Raw genomic sequence first — 22,655 nt, 5'->3', positions numbered from 1 at the left:
AATGTTAGGCATGATAGAATTTTACCCTGTCCATTGTTTTATGGTGATTTAGGTGGGTGTCACTAGATTAACACATGATGGTTACGGAACAAAATATGATGTGGTTTACTGAAAAGATAAAATTACTGGAAAGAATTTGTCTGCTCTCATTCATTCTTTCACAAGACTAAATGACCTAAAGTTGGCCTGTTCTAATCTCTTTTCCAATTTTGTCAAGTTCTTTTGTTTCTTTGTTAAGAGCATACATCATAATAATCAATTGCCACAAAAAATTTCAGGAAAGATGAGCAATAACCCCTCTATATCAAAACTTAGGAGTTGCAGCTTAGGACAGGAAGAATTCTGGATGTCCATGCTCTTAGGAGAGAGAGTGGATATTATTAGATAGTTTTTTAGTAGAAGGAAAATTGAGAGTGAAGGGTAAATGGAGGAAGAGGAAAAAGATGGAAGGTAGAGGTACTTAGAGTAAATCATTTGAATGAGATGGAATACCAGGAAAAGCTGAGAGAAATGTGAGAGATGGTGAGGGATAGATAATTAAGAGAAGAAGCAATCCTTTGTTCATAAGGAGTGAAAAACAAAATATAAAATAAATACTTCAAAATAAGTCTAAGTCTTTTTAGAGTAATGGAGTTTTTATTTGTCCAGTGTGAATGTATCAAAGAATCTAATGCTTCAGAAGCCACCATACTGGTTCTAGCCTAAGCACACATAAAATTGTCAGTGCTCATAGAGGGAGTACGTCAGCTAATTTGTAGCACCAGAGAAGATTACCACCTACTTAGCATCAAACATTTTAAGAAAATTCACCTTGAACGTGGTGTAATCATAGTTTGAAGCTCTAGGGTTGATGCATGAAACTGACATCATCTCAGAGGCTAGTGAGTTGGAAACAACTTGAGATCAAAGGAAACCTTTTCCGACTCTGTAATGATATTAGTATTGATGATACTATCCTCACATTGTTGAATAAATGCAGATGCTAAATAATTAGGATCCTTTCCTGAAAATTTTGTAATGGAGGGGTCCTGGTGTAATAGTGGGGGTGGGGGTGGGGGCAGAGCTGAGGTTGCCATTTTCTCTATATAAAAATGAAGAACCTCTGTCACTAGACATATTGAGATAATGGCTGACAACTTTAGGGGCAGGTAAGGTTTGACCACTTCTTAGCAACATTCATAAAAAATTAGAAAAACATACCAATAGTCAGACACACATAACACTGGCATTGTCTGCTTGGAGAAGGATATTTGCATCTTGAAGGAGTACCTTTGGAAGGCAGGATAGGAGACTACTGAATACAATATGGCCTTCATCCACACAGGGATTAACTGCTGATCAACAGCTATGCACATGATCCTGGCTCACACACATCTACAAAAGCATGAAAATGAGCACCAATTTCACTTTTTTGCACTACTGCAATAGTCATTTATTTTCATACGCATGCACTGCAGTGTTTTTATAAACCTAGCTGTAAGAATGAGGGAGAGAAAAAGAAAAAACATACATGTCAAAACACCCATGAAAACCAATAGTTCACTAGTACTAGTTTTCTATAGTCACTGAGAATGTCACTAAAATATCGCACAATGATGCTTCTTGACTGCCACCACCATCATATTATGGTGGGTTAAATGAAAGTCACAGCACTTGTAAAAATTATATATAATTGAAATATTTCACAACACTGAAAAAATAGTGTGCTCTCTATACAACCATAATATACATTTCCATTACATGGTTGTCTGAGAGGGTTCTGTTATTGTACATGCAGTTCCTCATCTTCAGGTTGTGCAATATTTAAAACTTAAAATCTGCTTGGCAAGTGCTTACATTCATTAGCACAGGAGGCAATATGGCTGGACTTATAGGTGACGATGATTGTGTTGCCCATATAGATTTGGGAGCCTGTAGCAGTATAATCTCATCCCCTTGCTACCTAGTTTCTGGAAAGAAACATGATGCCACCTTATTCAATATATTTGGTGAATCCCTGCAAATCTATTGTGTATGTAATGGTCCATACAATCATCATGACAGTACCCCATATATGAATCTATGTACAATTTCCCAGATCACCAACAATCATATGCCACTTAGTATTGGGCCCCATGACTGTAGGTGTGTGTGAATTGATCATCATCTTATTTTTCTTACAAGACCTGTTGCATATAGGTGGCCCTGCAGATATTTTCATCATATAATTGGCATAGCTTGTGCTATCATTAAGATACTCAAATCTATCCACTGATGTCAAAATGTCACCTAAATAGGTTCCTGTATACCTAATTGTTGTATTCTTGCATACTGCAATTAGGTAAGTACAATTAAATGCACAAATACAACACAGCAGAGGGAGGGCCCAAGGATTATTGCTTGTTACTGTGGGGCTGAAGGTTTCCAGTTGCTGAAATGTGAAGCAACAATTAGCAGTACAATATATTATTGATCAGTAAAACTTATCATTTAGGTATCTGTAGACAAGTAGAGGGTTCACAGTGATGACCTATTGTATTTATATTAATTTATTGTGAGATATTGTACTGATAATTCTGTTATATTGGATCCTTTTTTTTACAAGTATTAATTGTATCTAATTGTAAACCTTTTTCATGACAGAACATCTTTAAAGCAAAATGAACACAAAATTAGATCCCTTCGAGAAAGTCAAAGGGCTGCACGGGATAATTTTACTCGTCTTGCTACAACTCTAAATCACCAGAGACAGCTGTCTACAACTGCCCGTAATCATTATAATCAAGTTGTAAAGGTACTTTAATTTTATATTTTGTGTTGCATGTATACCGTGTCCTACTTAGGTATATTTTTCTATCAACTTTCATTTCTTTTCTTGCAAACCTTTGCATTGTGGTATTACTATACATTCTCTTGGGTTTTATAATCATTGCAGGATTTGTAGAATGGCATAATTTCTCACCAGATCGAGGAAGCTGTATTTATCTAAATCTTTCCAAATTCTTTATCAATTTAACTAAAGCTATATTAGCTTCTAATCTATTCCATGAACTAATGCATCTGTATGGAAAGTTGTATTCCTTGATATCATGTTGAATTTATTTTTTAATTTCTTTCTATGATCATGCTGCTCTCTCATCCTAGACCATGAGATATCTTCTATCAGTTTTATCGACTCCCTTTATTATCATCAGCACTACCATCCTTGGTTGCCTCCCCTGTTCAATCCATCCACCTCTGCCTTCCACATTTCTTTTACTAATCTTTCTTCACTCATTCTTTTCATATGTCCAAACCTTCCCAATACTCTTTCATCTATCCTACCTCCCAACTCCTTTTCCACCCCTGCTCTCCTCCTCACCTCATTTCTCACTCTATCTAGCTTAGTAATCTTTACCATACTTCTCAGACATTTCATCTGGAACAAACTGGACAAAAGAGCATGTGCAAAAACCATACACGAATTTAAGAGCAAACTAGACACTGTGAAATACAAAGACAGGACACCATGAGTATAGCTCCCCTTCCCATAAGATACAACTAGGTAAATAGAAAAGAAAAATGGGAAATCTTTCTTGACATTTACAACAGGAGAGTGAACAAAAATGTGCCAAAGACTAGGGAAAGGAAGAAGCAAAAACAGGACTAGTTTAACAAAAAGTGTGAGATTGCAAAAAAGGCCAGGGATATGGCTCGGAGAAAATGTAGAAAGAAAAGAAGGAAAAAACAAAAGGATCTTACAAACAAGCTAGGAATGACTATACTGTACCAAAATTCACAGGGAAGAAGAAAGCAATTTTGAAAGAGGTGGAGTAGAAAAATGCAAAGATGAACTAAAACTGTTTTACAGGTTCATAAATGGTAAATTGAGACACAGGGAAGAAATCACCAAGTTAATAGTAGATGGTGAGGTCTTTGAAGAGGCCTCAGCTCAGGCAGAAATAATGAATGAAGGTTTCCAATCAGTCTTCACAAAAGAGTGCAACTTTTTGGAGAAAAGTGAGGGGAGCAAAATTCCAGGTTTAGCAAATGTAAGTGTAGAAGTGAGAGAAGAACTCAATTTCCTGGGATCATTGGATGTGACAAAAGCCTCAGGTCCTTACAGGATCTCAAACTGGATACTTAAAGAATGTAGGGAGCAACTAGCAGACAAGTTTCACAGTCTTATTACATGTTCATTTTGCCACTTGATTGGAAAAGGACAAACGTGGTGCCAATTCACAAAGGTGGAAACTTGGAAACACCACTAAATTATAGGCCAGTATCACTAACCAGCACAATAATGAAATTATGTGAAAAGATTGTGAAAGATTAATGGACCAAATATCTTGAAAAGATAAACATTCTGACACACAGTCAGTTTGGCCTCAGATCTTTTATTCGAGAGTGATTGATGTGCTGCAAGAGAGTGAGAGGGTTGGGTGGACTGCATGTACCTGGACCTAGAGTCAACTTATGTGGAAATTGGAGCATGTTGGAGGACTGAGGAACAAGCTATTAGAATGGATTAAAGACTTTTTGAAGGGAAGATAAATGAAGACATTAATAAAGGATAAGATATCAAGCTGGAGAGCAGTAATAAGCAGAGTTCCACAAGGTTCAGTGCTTGATCCAATAATGTTTCTTGTCTAGGTTAATGACATGATGGAAGAAAAAACAAACTATGCCAACATGTTTGCAGACAATGCAAAAATCATGAGAAGAGTGAAAAATGAGGATGGTAGAATATTGCAAACGTATCTAGGTACTATTGTTGCATGGAGCCAAGAATGGGAAATAAAGTTTAATACCAAAAATTGCAAAGTACTGGAAATGGACAATAGTGACAAAAGGCCATCCTTAAACTATTCCTTGGGAAGTGAACACATTACAAAAGCAAAAGAGGGGAAATACTTGGGAGTGTTGATATAAGACAACTTGTCACCTGACAGACATATCAGCAGGATTGTGGAAGAGACATATGGACTATTGCAAATGATTAAAATGGCATTCCATTACATGGATGAAGAGATGATGAAAAAACTCATTGAAACGCTGATACATCCAAGACTGGAATATGTCAGTAGTATGGTCCCCACACAGACTGAAGGATATAAGCAAGATTGAGAGAATAGAAAGGTCAGCAACTAAACTGATCCCCTAGCAGATATACCACATGAGAAAAGACTAAAAGTACTGGGTCTAGGTCTACCAACTTTGAAAGATTGAAGAGAAAGAGGTGACATGATTAGTGTTCAGGTCAGTAAAGGGAGGAGATAAATTGCAATGATAGAAGAGATCTCCTGATTAAAGATGGGAGGGGCTTAACCCCTTTGATACGATGACGCCTACATAGGTGTCATGAGGAGCAAGTGGGTACGCGAGGATGCCGATGTTGGCGTCTTGATTATATTTATTGTAGTACCTGCGTGGCCCCCATACTCTGTAAACTGGCTTCATCATATTTTCTATGGTTATCAAAATTCACGGGTGAAAGAGAACGAGCAATACAGCGGTAACTTTATTTTTTTTTTTTTAATGCAAGTATTATGACGCAACATCGCATGTCTGGCAGCTAATGCTGCCCGCGAGATTTTGGCCTGTAGTGAAGGGGTTAAGAGGTCATGAAAGTAAATTAAGAAATCCTACATGTCTAAAGAATGTGAAGAAATACATTTTTCCATATAGATTATAAATATGTGGAATAGTTTAGAAAGTGATACAGCCCAAGTTCAAACAATACATAAGTTCAAATCTAATTGGAAATGAAAGATATAGATTAAGTTGGAACCATACCGTATGTGAATTTGAGTGTAGGTATGTTAGAAAATTAGAGAATAAAAGACAGGGCCCAACGACCATTGCTCTTTTCCTGTATGCTACAATTAGGTAAATACACACACTTGTATGATGATGGCACTACGTCCCTATGCCATCATTATGTGCACAATCTTTGACCTCCAATGTTATTTTGTCTGATTCTTTTACTTCTCTGCCATACTCGGCATCATTTTATCCTTAAGGTCTGTGGCTGAGAATATATATTCAAATTCTACAATCCTACATCTTATTATGTATTAGTTATATCTTAGACTATTTGTGACCACTCTCATTTATATATTATGGTCTACCAGACATCAAGCAAGAGCACTTACAATGTTATATAACTATCTTATGGATATATGCATGAGCATTTCCCAATACAACTTACATAAGCTACTGCATGCCACTGCTACATGACACATCTCAACTACATGACACATCACAACTACATGACAGTACAAAAACAAAAACCTTCCCTATAGAACACCACATGAAAATGATTGATACACAACCTTACTAACCCATCCCATTACATCACACAAATATGACTAAATAAATGTAGCAAAAGAACCACACCAGCAACCTACTAATCAAACATCTACAACAGTGGTTCCCAAAGTTGGGTTGCGAGATCAATTTTGATGGGAAAATTCTCACGTTTTCAGAGTATTTCAAATAATTGACTAATTAATTTAGTTTTCTGAAAGAAATGCAGTACCATGGATTCTGTTAATTTAGTTTTGTTAAAGAAAAGCTGTACACATTATTCTATTTTCCAAAGTAAAGGGGATATATCACTGTCCATTTTGTTTCACTTTATTCTGGGTCGCGAAGGATTGAAATGTTCCAAATAGGATCGCTAACAAAAAAGTTTGAGAACCACTGATCTACAGCCTTCACCTGCACCACACAATGCATTGACATAAAAACTATTCACACTCAGATCACAAAGCAAGCACTTCAGGACAAACCACTGAACTCCCTATTCCATCAAACCTCTCCAGACATTTGCTCCACAGAAGAATCCCTCCCAAGAGAAGCAAGAACCACATTTGCAAGACAATGTTCAGGTCACTTCTAGCACTAAAATAATACCAACACGGAATGGGCCTGGCTACAGAAACAAACTGCTTCAGATGCAACCATCACACAGAACACAGAATACCTCATTTCACACTGATACACCATAATCATACCCAGACAACAACACCATATTTCTTTATTGATTGACTTGTAAGCCAATCCAGTGGTTGTTGCTGGTTACCTGAGATCTATGGGTTTCCTGCAAGAGAGATCTGGAGCAATGAATTTATTATTTTATTAATAGGACTATTGAAACATTCCAGATAACTACATTGTGACTAATATTAGAACTTATTATTTGTAGGCACTTAGATATTAATTTCAAAAAATTAAAATTAAATTACAGAGTTTATTATGTATAAAGACACTGAATGAAAATACAATTTCTTTTTAGGAGCTAAGAAACACAATAGAAAAAGAAAGGGATAAGATTGCAGAATTAATGATATCCAGAGATGCACCTCAAGATAGAACACTATGTTTCCATTGCTCTGGCACTGTAAACAAGAAATCGAGCATCATATCAGAGCTTGAGGTAAGACATTGCTCAGAAAGAACTGAATATTACCTGTTAAATCACATTTGAATTTTTTCCTATTGTGTTTGATATCATTCAGACAAGGCAATGTAGACGCACTGTTTATACACATGCTTGAATGCCCATAATTTATTTTCATTTACAGATGCAGCTTGATGTTGAACGAGAGAGAGTGAATGAACTTGAGCGTGCATACAAACATGAGCAGACAAAAGTAGCAGCTTTGCTTGAGAAAACTAATGCAGAACGACTTCATAGTAGGGCAGATCTTCAACATGAAGAGGCAAAAACCAGTGAATTGATGCACAGTCTGAAGAAAGTAGAGGCAGAGAGGGAAGCCCTGGAAAGAGAAGTAAATAAGAAAAAGTTGATTAATAATATGATGACACCAAGAATTAACCTTTGTTCTTGTAGAATTGGTGAAGCTGTAGCAAGCACATAGATTATAAGTCAGATGGTCATAAAGGACACATTTAAAATCTTTAGAAGATACCAACCACTATGCATGCCCCAACTATCTCTACATTCATTGATCTACATTCACTTTAATTTTGCCCACATTTACTCTAAATTTTCTCCTTTTATATATCCTTTCAAATTCAATCATCAACTGCTTTAGTATCTCCTTAGAATCAGCCACAAGCACAATGTCATCATCAAACAACAACAGGCTCACCTCCCACTTTCCTCCTTCCTCACTCACAAACTCCAAACCTCATGTGTTTACTTCCCTTACCACCAGTCATGTATACATTGAACAACCATGGTAACATAACATAAACTTGATGCAGCCCAACCCTTGCCTCAAACCATTCATTTGATCTGTTCCTGGCCCTCACACATGCCCTATTACACATGTAAAAACTTTTAACAACTTTCAGCAGATGTGTCTCTATCCCATACATCTGCAACACACTCCACACATGTCCTATTACACATGTAAAAAAATTATTAACTTTCAACAGATGTCTATCTATCCCATACATCTGCAACACACTCCACACATGCCCTATTACACATGTAAGAACTTTTAACAACTTTCAGCAGATGTGTCTCTATCCCATACATCTGCAACACACTCCACAACTGTTTTCCCTCTCATGCGTGTGAGTGACCTGACCCAAAGTACACATATTACCTTCTGTGATCCAACACCTGACTGCACTAATGACATCCTGGCTGACTGTGTAACTTACCCTGTCATAGTCCTCTGGGTTGGTTTTTGTAAGTGACTAGTTGTCCTAAATATTTTCTCATTAAAAGTAGCTCTCCTGAAGTCAGGTACTAGAACATTATTACTATTTGATTCTGTCTATATAATATTAAATCTTATTTCTTGATGATCACTAGAGCCTAGACTATCTCCTACTTTTACATTTCTCATTAGATCCTCATTTTCTGTTAATAGTAAGTCCAAAGTATTCTCTCCCTTGTTGGATTGGTAATCATTTATTTTAGGAAACTATCTTGTACTGCATCTAAAAAGTTTTGCGCTTCCTGATCTACTAAATTTTCCCAGTCAATATTTCTATAGTTAAAATCCCCTATGATCACAATGTTTTTGTACTAGGATGCCCTGTGAATTTTTTTTAATTAGGGGATCAGTCTGCTCAATGCTGAGGTTAGGTCTGCATTAGATGACAATAAGTTTCTTATTCTTGCCTATAATCTCCACCCAAATAGATTTAATGCTTTTCTTTTTTCTAAATTGAATTGTTGATAATACAATTAGCTGTGTTTTTGACAAAAAGTGCTACTCCTTCCCACTCCTGCCTACCCTATCCTTGTGAAAAAGTTTATATCCTTCTATCTCAATTTCCAGAAGGAAATGTCTATCCGCCATATTGATCCAGGATTCAGTAATAGCTATAATAACAAGTGTCTTTATGCATGCTTTACTTCACAGCAAATAAATCTTATTCATTATGCTTCTGGTGTGCTGTTTGTATAGTAGATCTTTAGTGTATCCTCCCTGCACCTATTTAAGTGATTCTTTTCACAGTCTCTCTTACCTGTTTCTATTGTCTAAACTGTATTCTGATATTTTCCCCCCGACTTCCATGTAATCTACCTGAAAACCCTGCAGGATGCCTACTTCTCACTCAAGGGATTCAGCAAGAAGTTGAAATCCTTTGGGTGACAAGTGCACCCCATACCTTGTATATAGATAATTCTTACCATAGGAGCGACCCCAGTTGTTGACAAATGCCCATCCATTAGCCTTACAATGACTTACTAGCCTACAATTCATTGCAATAGCCCTGGAATGCCACATGCCTCCATCTTTATGCCTCTGAAGGATTCCAAATACAATAGGAACCCCTCCCGTATCCCTAATCTTACCTTGTACATCCCAGAACGATGCAAATAACTCCTCACTCCGTTACTTACCTATGTCATTTCCTCATTCATTCAAGCAAACAGTGGGTCTTGTACCTTTCCCGACCATATGATCTTCAATCTTGTCTCTAACATCACCTATTCCTGCTACTGGGAAACGCACCAGAGTCCTATGCTTTCTATCCTTGTTACAAAAGGCCATGTCTAAATATCTCACCTGGCTATCCCCCTACAACCGAAATTATACCTGTGGGCCGGAATCTAGTGACTGCCCTACCCTTTTCTCTTGCATCTCCTTCATTTCTTTTTTTTGTAGACCCATGAGAGCTTGAAAAGAGTTCCTAATTTCAAGCAAGCCTGGTGAGGACTTTCTACCACCTCTCCACGTTTTCTTAGTCACCATTGTCCACCCAGGTTCCAAACACAGTTTGTCATCTGTGTTTTGAGCCTTTGAGCAAAGAAGTCTATTCTCCTCATTGAGGCCCTCAACAGTCTTCTCTAAAGGCAACAATTCTATTATGTAGAGATTGTACTTCTTCAGCGCTGATCACTGAATCACGACTACTAGCCATCTCACTGTTTGAAGTAGCTATCCCAGTTTGACCTTATGTAGGTTTACACAACCCAGAAATTAGGTATAACTTAAATAACACTTTTTTAACCACTTCCATACAGTGACGCCTACATAGGCAGCATGAGGAGCAAGTGGGTACTCGATGACGCCGACGTCGCCATCTTGATTATATTAATTGTAGTTGTACCTACGTAATTTCCATTCTCTCTAAACTGGCTTCATCAATTTTCTATGGTTATCAAAATACACGGGTGAAAGGAAACGAACGATTGAGCACTGACTTTATTTTTTTATAATGTGATTATTATGATGCAACATCGCACGTAGGGCAGCTAATGCTGCCAGACGTGCGATGTGAAGAGGTTAAAGAAAACTGAGTGTAAGAGATACTTGGGAGTGCTAGTGAATCCTGACCTTAAATCCAGGAAACAGTGCATTAGCACCAGGAATAGAGCAGAGTATTAGGTTTCATTGCTAGGATGGTTATGAATAAAAATGCAGAAGTAATTATCAAACTGTATCTGGTGTTAAACCCATCCTTGACTGCGCAGTACAGTTTTGGTCTCAGTCCTACAGAATAGATATCATTTCACAAGAATCAGTACAGAGGAGAATGACCAAAATGATACATGGGCTCAGAAATTTACCTTATAAGGAGAGGTTTAGGTACCTTTATTTACATCCTCAAGAAAGATGCAGAGTGCTGGGTGACCTAATAGAGGTGTTCAAGTGAATCAAAGGCATTAACCTCTTCACTCCGGGGCACATCTCACGTCTGGCAGCATTAGCTGCCCAACGTGCGATGTTGTCTCATAATAATCGCATTATAGAAAATAAAGTCAGTGCTCAATCGTTCGTTCTCTTTCACCCATGTATTTTGATAACCATAGAAAATTGATGAAGCCAGTTTAGAGAGAATGGAAATTACGTAGGTACGACTACAATATAATCAAGATGCCGACATCAGCATCATCAAGTACCCACTTGCTCCTCATGCCACGTACATAGGCGTCACTGTATGGAAGTGGTTAACAAGGGTGGCACAAATAAGGTCATCATATTGAGACAATAGGGCAGGACTTGCAGTAAAGGATTTGAATTGGACAAATGTAGGTTTAAGTAGGAAATAGGCAAGAAGTGGTATACCAATAGAGTGGTCAATGAATGGAATAGACTTGTACAGTAGACTCGAACATCTGGCATGAATGGGAATACATATGTGCCAGATACAGTGATTTTCTGGTTATATGAGATGTATTCTTATAAATCTCCAAATATGCCCCCAAATACAGAAATTAATACATGCAGACCTCTATACATAAGATCTTTTTCCCAGTCTAGAGACTGACTGTCAGCCCCTCAGGGCTGTTCTTCCTGATGAAGGTGAGGAGAGTACCTCCACTGACTGTCCATCTTGCAGGACCACCACAACCAGGTACCAGATAATGGTCCCTATTTATGAAAGCAGGTGATTTATTGAATTACATTATTTCTATTACCTTCCAGTTGCGTGATGAACAGGAACAAAGAGACAGTCTTGAGACTAAAGTTAGAGACCTTCAAAATGAAATGATGCAGTCAAAGAACCAGTTGAAGGCGCAAGACATAGCTCACCAAGTGTTAATACACAAAGCCAGAAAAGAAGCAGCTGAAGCTCAATCTCGTTACGCCCAGACCATTACAAAACTGGTAAGGCAGTCTATGAGATATACATTTTACCTTACATTTCTGATGTATTTTCATCTATATTAGGTTAAAAGTTATAAAGATCTCAAAGTTAATATATATTGCAGAGTAATGCAGAGAGTGAAGTTCTCACTCTAAGGCAGAAATTGTCATCAGCACAGAAAGAGGTTGAGGATAGCAGAGATATACAGGAACAGATGAGAGGGGAACTTGCTGCTGAACAGGCAGCTGTGCAGCATCTTGGTCTTCCTGCCCTTAGCAGAATTAAGGTTGGCTAGTAAAAGAGAGGTCAAAATATGTTGGTGTGATATAGAAAGTCATTATTATAATTTTATAATTAAGTTCATCTATCTCAAGAATAAAGTGAATGGATTGGATAGAGGGAGCTTTGGATGCATGAAGAATATCTGTAGGGCAGGGAAGATGGAGTCCAAAGGATAGAAGTGAATAGAGGGAGATAGTGAATGGATGAAAGGTGTGTACTTCTCATCAGCTCTGTAAATTCTTTTAAAGGGCATACTATATAATGAAGCAGTGGGGGCAAACCAATTCTAGTTGTCAAGCTAATTGTGTATCACTGTATTGTTGTTGGCCTGAGCAGTGTGTTAAGAGATAGGGATGACCTTTTATCCACAAGGTGTTGAGATGAGAGAGGTATTAACCACTTCAATACGGGACTTAAATCTCGCGGGCAGCAGCCAATGCCAGCCGTACGACGTAACGAAATAATATTCGCATCATAAAATATAGTCGCCGCTTATATCGATCGTTCTCTCTTTCACCCGCGAATTTTGAAAACCACAGAGAATGGGATTAAGGGCGCATTTGGGAGAATGTAAAAACACAGGGGCGACTACAATAAATATAATCAAGACGCCGATATGGCAGCGTCGCGAATCCACTTGCTCCTCATGACGCCTACGTGTGCGGCACCGTATGGAAGGGGTTAAATGGGTTTTAATGTATATAGAGAGGATGTGTACTTGGCAAACTCAGCTACCCATGAAAGGAATTGTGCTCATGGGGTTCAGTATGTCATTCTCCATTTATGCCTACTTTCAAATTTATTTATGGTTCCAGCTTGGGCTGCATTACCAACTGGGGTATTCCAAGTAGATACTGCATTTCTTCACAATCTTGTGATCTTTTTCAGGCTGTTCCTCTGACTTATGATGCCTTCCCATCCCAAACCAATAAACAGTTTCTGTCAATTTTCTTCACTCCATTCACTGATCTGAACACTGCAGCCAAATAACCTTTTTCTCTTTGTTCCTGTAACTATAGCTGGTCTAATTTCTCATAGTCTTTCCTAGTATGGTGTATCTGCAAATCTGAACCATTTTGATCACTAATCTCTGTATATTCATTTCTGTGGTGGAAGAAGCTTTATAAATATTTCATCCTTTTATCTGTGAAGTGAAGACCCAGTTTTACATTCTTCATCATTTCATGTATTTTGCCCACATCCTTACTTATGTGTTATCAATACTCCCATATCTTTCTCCTCTTTTACCTTTGTGGTTGTTTCTCTTTACATTGAAAAATTCAGTGATGGCCTTTTTGAGCTATTTCTAATTTCTAATACTTCACATTTTCTGGCACTAAAATTAATATTTTACTTTTGCCCTCAGATAGAGATACTACAGTTTTCATCTTTCACTCTTCTTGTGATCTTCACATTATCCACAAACATGTTACTATAGTTTGTCATACCGTTTATCATGTCATTTACATAGATAAGGACTATTACCCTCGTGGGATTCCATTTGTCACTACCCTCTATTTTGTGTTCACATTCCGTCACATCAGCACCTTTGATCACCACTCCAACCAATGTTTATAAACTCCAGGCAGTAAGCAAAATATGCAATTCTGCAACTTACAGTTGGCCATTGTTTCATAACAACTGAATATAAAATTTACATACTGTTTCACCCACCTCTCTATCTACTTAAATGTCTACCTCTATCTACAGGCCTGTTACAGAGCTCAGCAGCTACCCTTGGTCGTCCCGACCAATGATATCTACTACCCTCTTACACCATCCTAATATCTTATCTTTTCCCACTGTTCAACAGACACCCCATACACATCACATTTATACAGAAAACCAAACTAATACCTCAGAACACTACTCAACTTCACTGACTACACCACAGTCAGGGAAGACAAATTTCATCACAAAGATAGACTCAACATTAATAACCAACAGGATACTCTTGTCCAATAATCAATCAGTCAGTCAATCCATTGCCCCAGGTCTCTCTTGCCAGACACCCACAGCTTCCAAGTAATTGGCAACAGCCATTAGATTGGCCCACAAGTCACTCATTATCAGATATTTTGTCAATGCCTGGGTAAAGCTAGAGTAGATCATTATAGGATGTAGTTACTTAATTGTATTATACAGGAAAGGAGCAATGCTCTTTGAGTACTGACCATACTCTCCTATTTATCATACCTAGCCTCAAATTCATGAACAGATTCCAACTTAATCTATATCCTTGATTTCCAATTATCATATTTAGATTTTAACTCATGTATTGTTTGAGCTTGGACTATATCACCTAAGCTAATCCAAGTATTTATATTTCAATATGGAAAACTATATCTTCACATCCTTTAGACATGTGATAATTTTTTATTTTATTACCATTTAGGATTTCCATTCCTTTCATGATTCTATAAATAGTCAACAGATCTCTTTTTCTTCTTTGTTCCAAGGTTACATGTCAACAATTCATTCAAGCCCCCAGCTATTGTTTACAAATATGAATTATATAACCTACACATAAGCGAACTTATGCAACTCACTTGTTTGCTATACTGCTTTATATACACAAGTTTCATAAGCACCTAACCCATAAAATATATACCCATCTTCTACCCCTCTTTCTACCTTCTTTTCTACCAGCCTCTTACAGTTTGATTTCAAGACTGATATCATATGAGCTCCTTTCCAGATATTTGAGATGTTGTTTAGCCAGTAGCGGGTGAAAATATCCATTAAAGCATTTTGGCCGAGGTCTTTTAAGTGGTTGTTTGAGATCTTGTCTGGACCTTCAGTTTTGTATTTTTTTAGTTTCTTAATGGCCCCTTCTGTGTCTTTCCTGTGAAAAGGAGGGGAGGTTTCATTGTCTAGTTTGAGTTTTTGCATTTCGTTAATCATTCTCCTGTTTTCTGGTATGGTGAGCTTGAAGCTGTTTTGGAGAAATGCTTGCTGGTGATGTTACACTGCTGTTGAGGCAATTGAATTTAGTTTTGTGTTGTGCCAACAGCTTCAAGGATGGTATTTTGCCGATGTTGCCCATTTCCAGTGTGGTGTTCTCTCCAGATGTTTCTACTATTAGCCTTTCCAACTATTTTGTCTGCTAGTTTTTCCCAGTTTCCCACAATTTCTCTCACAATCCTGCTGATATGTCTGCCATGTGATAGGTTGTCTTTTATCAACACCACCAAGTCTTTCTCCTCTTTTGCTTTTGTAATAGGAATTCTTCCCAAGGAGCAGTTTTAAGGATGGTCTTTTGCTGCTATAGCCTGTTTTCAGTGTGGTGCTTTCGCCACCAGTGTGGCAATGCTCACCAGAGTGGAGTCAAGGGGGATATTGTTACACACACACACACACACACACACACACTTCAACGAACGGACGGCTTAGAGGACGTTCTGAAGAAAAGTGAAGTTTCGTGGATCCCAAAGCAAAGGAAGTGCCTATTGTATTTACAGGGTGGGGGGAAATTGCTCGTGGGGTAGTGGGAAAGTAGGGAAAGAAGAGAAGGGGAGGGATTGCTGAGGGAAATGGAAGGAAATGAGGAAGGAGAAGACTTGGCCCAGGCAGACAAACGAAATGTAAATATCAAAAAATGGCCCCCCAACCAGCTGAGTGACGACGAAATGTCTAATAAAAATGTAAAGATTAGAAGTATAGATAAGAGCAATACAGTAGAAAGTGATGAGAATATTTTCCAGGGATTTAAAGAGGGTGGACAAGACTAGAAGAGAAGTTTGATAAGGTGATCGAGGACTGGGAGCGTAGGTTCGGTCATATTAACAACATTGTACAGAGGGTTGAAAAATTGGAAGAACTAGAGAAGGCGAACAAAAACTTAACTAAGGAAATAGAAGACCTAAAAAGACAGTTAAAAGAAGTAAAAAAGGAGAATGAAGAGTTAAAGATGAATAATAAAGAAAACAGAGGGGGATGGAAGACAATTCAAGAAAATAGTAAAGTTGCATTTACTGACATAATTAAACAGCAAATGAGAGAACAAACTGAAGACTCAGTTATTAAAGTGATGAGACAGAAGGAGAATATAGTAAGAGACTTAGCTGGTAAAAAGAAATGTATAATTATATTAGGAATGGAAGAGAAACATAACCCAGATAGAACCTCAAGAACCAATGAGGAAAATGAAAAAGTAAGCAGTTTACTAAAATTAGTTCAGGAAGATGAACCAGAAATTATGAAGGAAATTGAGGAAAAATTCAGGCTCGGAAAGTATAGTAAAGATAAGACCAGACCAATTAAGATTAAATTCAGGTCACAAACGACGGCAGAGAATATCTTATCCAAAACAGGGAAACTAGCAACAAGTGAACAATATAAAAAGGTATGGATAAAAAGGGAAATGAATAAAGAGGAAAGAGAGGAAGAAAAGCAGAAAAGACTTGAAGCTAAGAAAAAAAACGAGAGCAGAACGGAGTCAGAAAAACAGAGATTCTATTGGAGAGTAGTGAATATGAAACTAAGGCGGTTCGACATACAAGAGAAAAACAAAAGGGAAACAGAGAACACAATGGAAGTGACAGAAAACTAAGAGTGTCTTACACAAATATAGATGGATTAATAACAGGATTGAATGAGCTGAATGATTATTTGAAAGAAAAAGAACCAGACATAATGGGAATTGTAGAAACAAAATTAAAAGGTCCACTACCACCCAACAGTGTAGGACATGATGCATATAATTATTGGATTAGAAACAGAGAGACAAAACAAGGGGGTGGAGTTATGTTCCTGACTAAGAAGGATATAAACGTGAGGGGTGTCATATATGGAAAGAATACAGTAGAGATGATTATGATAGAAGTGGAAGACAGAGATAAGAAGAGCAGAAAATTTGTGATAAATTATGTGCCTCCGAAAACAGCCTCATGGGAGGAGAGTGAACATAAAAGTATGTTAGAGGACACAAAGATAACATTAAATAAAATAATGGAAGATGGAGGAAGAATAATTATGATGGGCGACTTTAATTGCAAAGAAATCTGCTGGGAAGAAATGACAGTAAAGGGTGGAGACGGCTCATGGGAAAACGCTCTACTTGAGATGATTACTGACCATACAATGACACAATGGATACAGGAGAACACTAGGTATAGAAATGAAGAAGAACCATCGAGACTAGACTTAATAATTACATCTGAACCTAGAATAGTGGACAAGATTGAATATAAAACACCAATAAGTAAAAGTGACCACATATTGATTGAACTGGAACTTAATGAAGAAAAATATATGAAAAGAAATTAACAATATAGAAAAGGAAGAGTGATGTATGAAAAAACAAACTTTGATAAAATAAGAGAATTCTTTCAAAAAGATAACTGGGAAGAAATATACAAAGAAACAACAATGGAAGAGAAATGGAATATTTTGACAAAAATTTACAAAAAAGGAGTGGAAAAGTATGTCCCAAGACAAAAACAAGAAAAAGAATATGTAAAATGCTGGTACAACAAAAGTTGTAGGGAGTTAAAAGACAAAAGAGACAAAGCCTGGACCAGATGGAAAAAAGACAGAAGACCTGAAAAATGGAAAATATATACCGGTTATAGAAATGAATATGTACAAACGTGCAGAGAGGAAAAGAGAAAATATGAAAAAGATGTCATAGAAAAGTGTAAAGATCAACCAAAACTATTCTACAGATTTGTAAACAATAAACTGAAAAACAAACAAGACTTGGAGAAATTAAGACAAGGGGGAGTTGAATACACTGAGGAAATGGAAATGGCGGAAATTATGAACAAACATTTTAAATCAGTGTTTACAAGGGAGAACATACAACCTGAAGAGAACGAATGGAAAGAGAAAGTCCCCCCTATGGAAGAAATAGAAGTAACAAAGAATGAAATATTGACACACTTGAGTAATCTTGATGTCAGAAAATCGCATGGACCAGATGATATAGCAAACTGGATTCTGAAAGAATGCAGGAATGAACTGGCAGACAAAATACATAGCATAATAAACAGTTCCTTGAAAGAAGGAAAAGTTCCAGAAGATTGGAAAAAAAACAAATATAGTACCTATATATAAAGGAGGAAATAAAGAAGAACCTACAAACTATAGACCAGTCTCTCTAACAAGTACAATAGCAAAAATTTGTGAAAGAATTATCAAAAGTAGATGGGTAAAATATTTAGAAAAAAACAAAGTGTTAAATCCAAGGCAATTTGGATTCAGACAAGGACGATCATGCGTCACCAATTTAATATATTTCTATTCAAGGCTAATAGATATAATACAAGAAAGAGATGGATGGGCAGACTGTGCATTTCTAGACCTAAAGAAAGCTTTTGACAAAGTACCACATAAGAAGTTGCTTAAGAAATTAGAAACTGAAGGAGGAATACAGGGCAAACTGCTAAATTGGATGGAAGACTTTTTGCAAGAAAGAAAAATGAGAGTAGTGATAAGAGACCAACACTCAAAATGGGATAAAGTAATAAGCGGTGTTCCGCAGGGAACAGTACTGGTCCCAATAATGTTTGCTATATATATTAATGATATGGATGAAGGAATTGAAAGCTATATGAGCTTCTTTGCAGATGATGCAAAACTACTAAAAAGAGTGAAAACAGAAGAAGATTGTGAATCACTACAGAGAGATCTATATAAAGTACAGGAATGGAGTAGGAAGTGGGAGATGGAGTTCAATACAAAAAAGTGTAGTATAATGGAATTTGGAAAAAGCAAAAACAGAATAACAGGATCATATCATTTGGGAGAAGAAGGAATAAAAAAAGTAGAAAATGAGAAGGACCTGGGAGTCATTGTTATGAATAATATGTCACCTGAGAAACATATAAATAAGATTTTTGGAGAAACTTATAATTTAATAAGAACAATCAAAGTTGCATTTACATACCTGGATGAAGAAATGGTGAACAAAATCCTAATCACCCTGATAAGACCAAGATTGGAATATGCAGTAACGATATGGTCACCAAGTACAAAAAAAATGTATAAAAAAAACTTGAAAGAATACAAAGAGCAATTACAAAATTGGCACCAACACTCTCAAAACTATTATATGAAGAGAGACTAGAAAAACTTGAACTACAGACACTAGAACAAAGAAGAGAGAGAGGAGATTTGATAGCTATTTACAGAATCATGAAAGGCATAGAAATTACTGATAGAGAGAATCTGATAAAATGGGATGACAGAAATACAAGGGGACACGGAAAGAAAATAAAAAAAGACAGCTATAGAAGAGATTTGAAAAAGAACAGCTTTCCTCACAGAGTAATAGACAGTTGGAACAAGTTAGATGAGAAAGTGGTGTGTGCAAAAACAATACATGAATTTAAAAATAGTTTAGATAAAATGAGATATGAAGATGGGACCCCATGAGCATAGCTCCCCTTCCCGTAAAATACAACTAGGTAAATACACACACATATATATATATATAACACGAGCAGCGATCGAAGAAGGACATCTCGAGAATACGCTTCAGACCGCTATTTAGCGATTTGCCAATGAACGATTTTGGAACCAACCAACCACCGCCTGGTTGTTTACATAAAACAGGAGGGGAGTTACATAGAGTGGCCGACAATGTAGTCTTTGTATCTTTATTCATTTATTCTTTTCTCACAATTAGTGACAATAATGGAAGAAAAAACGAAGGATTTAGGAAAAAAGAACCTACAAAAAGATGTCTAGACATAAGTATAATTGAGTCTCCACTTGGAGTAATACCAAAAAAATGTGCTTGGAATGAGACCCCAAAGATGTATCAAAGGTTTTATACAAATGTTTTCTCTGGGTTCAACAGGGACAATAGCAATATGTATAGAGGGATAGATATGGAAAGAGAACCCAGGTTTAAAAATATAATAAGAAATAGGGAAATCAATGAATTGTTAGATGAAATAATCGAACTCAAAAGTGAATGCAAAAGTATATACAAAGAAGTAGCCCTATTAAGAAAGGCCAATGAAGAAAATAACAGGGAAATAGATGAGTTGAAAATGGAACTGAATAGGATAAAGGGAGAAAATAAAAGATTGAAAAATGAAGATATGAATAGGAATGAGGCATTAAAGAAAGAGATGAAGGATCAAATACAGGCAGTGACTGAGAAAGTGGAAGAAAAGATAAAAGAAAATGACTTCCAAGAAATAAAGAAACAGTGGAGGGTGGAACAGGAAAGTCAAAAATTATCTTTTAAAGAAATAGTGGAACAAGTCAAGGAGAATGCTAAGGAAACGGTAATCCAAGTGATTAAAGAGAAAGGTAATTTGGTTAGGGATACAGTGGACAAAAAAAGATGCATTGTAATCTATGGTATTATAGAAAAGCATGATCTTCCTAGATATCAGAGAGAAAAGGAGGAAAAACAGATTGCTATAGAAATTCTGAAAGAGATTGAAGAGGAGGGTCAAACTTTAGATAAAGAAGTTGAAGAAACTTATAGAATAGGTAGATACTCAAAAGGAAAACAATGTAGGCCACTAAAAGTAAAACTTAGGTCACAAATGATTGCAGAGGAAGCACTATCTAGTCTAGAACAGCAAAACTAGCAAGCAGTGAACAACACAAAAATGTATGGATAAAAAAGAAATGAGTGATGAAGAAAAATAAAATGAGCTTAGAAATGAAGCAAATAAAAAAATGAAAAAAGAACTGAGACTGAAAAGATTTTTTTTATTCTTTTCTTTTTTTTTTTTTTTTTTAAGTGATAGACCTGAGACTGAGAAAATGGTATATCGGGAAAAAAGAAACAAAGTAGACAGAAAAAGACAAGAAAAAGAAATTAGAATTAGCCTATACCAACATGAAACTAAACTAAAAGGTAATCTACCACCAAATACTGTGGGACAAGGTCTATACAACTGTTGGATGAAGAATATAAAGGAAAAACAAGGAGGGGGAGTATTATTTCTGACCAGGAAAGACTTAAATGTAACAAAGTTAACAGAAGGAAAAAACAATGTAGAATCAATTATGGTAAAAGTGGAAAGCAACCACATGTAAAGTAGAAAATTTGTAGTAGTGTATGTACCCCCCAGAACACAGTCTTAGACATAACACAATCATTCCAAATTGTTGGAAGATACTAAGTATGAACTGACTGATATACAGTACTGAAAGAAAGAGGAAATACAGTAATTATGGGTAATTTTAACTCAAAATAAATATGTTGGGAAGAAATGACAGTAAAGGGTGGAGAAGACTTATGGGGCAGCATTCTACTCAATATGACCATTGAATACAGAATGACTCACTGGATAAAGGAAAATACCAGGTACAGAAACAATGAGGAACCTTCAAGACTGGATTTAATACTTACATCTGAACCTGAAATTGTAGACAGAATAGATTACAAAACACCAATAGGAAAGAGTGACCATGTACTAATAGGATTTGAATTAAAAGAGCAAATAGACCTAAGATGAAATGAGAAACTTAAAATAGGAAGACCAATGTACAACAAAACAAATTTCGAGAAACTTAAAAATTTCTTTCATAATGCAAACTGGAAAAAATTCCTAAAGGAAGAAACAAAGATGGAAGAAAAATGGAATATACTAAAATAAATTTATAATGAGTGAGTGAACAAATATGAACTACAACAAAAGCAAGAAAGAGCATACATAGAGAACTGGTACAACAAAAAATGTAGTAAAGCTGAGAGACAAAACCTGGAAAAAATGGAAAAAAGACAAAAAAAAAAAAGCAAATGGCAAACATACATCAAACTGAGGAATGATTATGTAAAAATATGCAGAGAAGAAAAGAGAAATTATGAAAAAGAAATAATAGAAAAATGCAAGGAACAACCTAAACTATTTTATAGATATGTGAATGGTAAACTAAAAAACAAATAAGAAATAGAAAAGCTGCACCAAGGAAGTCATGAATATACAGAAGAACAAGAAATGGCAGAAATTGTGAGATTTCAAATCAGTATTCACAATTGAGAACTCAACTGTGAGGGAATAGAGAGGCAGAAATCCCCTCAATGAAGGAAATAACTATAACAAAAAAGGAAATCAGTGACCAAATAAAAAACCTTGATGTCAGAAAATCGCATGGTCCAAATGGAATTGCAAATATACTGAAAGAATGCGTAGAGGAGTTAACAGATAAAATATACAATATAATTAAATGCTTGTTCAAAGAAGAAAAGTACCACAAGACTGGAAAAATGCAAATATTGTACCAATATATAAAGGAGGAAACAAGGAAAATCCAACTAACTACAGACCGGTCTACAGATAGAATATACAATATAATTAAATGCTTGCTCAAAGAAAGAAAGGTACCACAAGACTGGAAAAATGCAAATATTGTACCAATATATAAAGGAGGAAACAAGGAAAATCCAACTAACTACAGACCGGTCTCCCTAACAA

At 36.4% G+C, this 22,655-nt stretch overlaps 1 protein-coding gene across 7 annotated transcripts in view; it reads left to right on the top strand.

Moving 5' to 3' along the window:
- LOC143037054 (uncharacterized) overlaps positions 1 to 22,655 on the top strand; it is a 262,443-nt gene that overhangs the window by 219,189 nt on the left and 20,599 nt on the right. For all 7 annotated transcript variants that reach the window (XM_076205173.1, XM_076205210.1, XM_076205194.1 and 4 more), the window contains 5 exons: positions 2,623 to 2,773; positions 7,259 to 7,399; positions 7,548 to 7,754; positions 11,823 to 12,005; positions 12,110 to 12,271. In XM_076205173.1, coding sequence (XP_076061288.1) covers positions 2,623 to 2,773; positions 7,259 to 7,399; positions 7,548 to 7,754; positions 11,823 to 12,005; positions 12,110 to 12,271 — 844 coding nt within the window. The remainder of the gene's footprint in view (positions 1 to 2,622; positions 2,774 to 7,258; positions 7,400 to 7,547; positions 7,755 to 11,822; positions 12,006 to 12,109; positions 12,272 to 22,655) is intronic.

This window comes from Oratosquilla oratoria, chromosome 2 (assembly GCF_046742065.1).
Source record: "Oratosquilla oratoria isolate Oo_2021 chromosome 2, ASM4674206v1, whole genome shotgun sequence".
Taxonomy (NCBI): domain Eukaryota; kingdom Metazoa; phylum Arthropoda; class Malacostraca; order Stomatopoda; family Squillidae; genus Oratosquilla; species Oratosquilla oratoria.
This window is presented reverse-complemented; position numbering and strand designations above follow the sequence as displayed.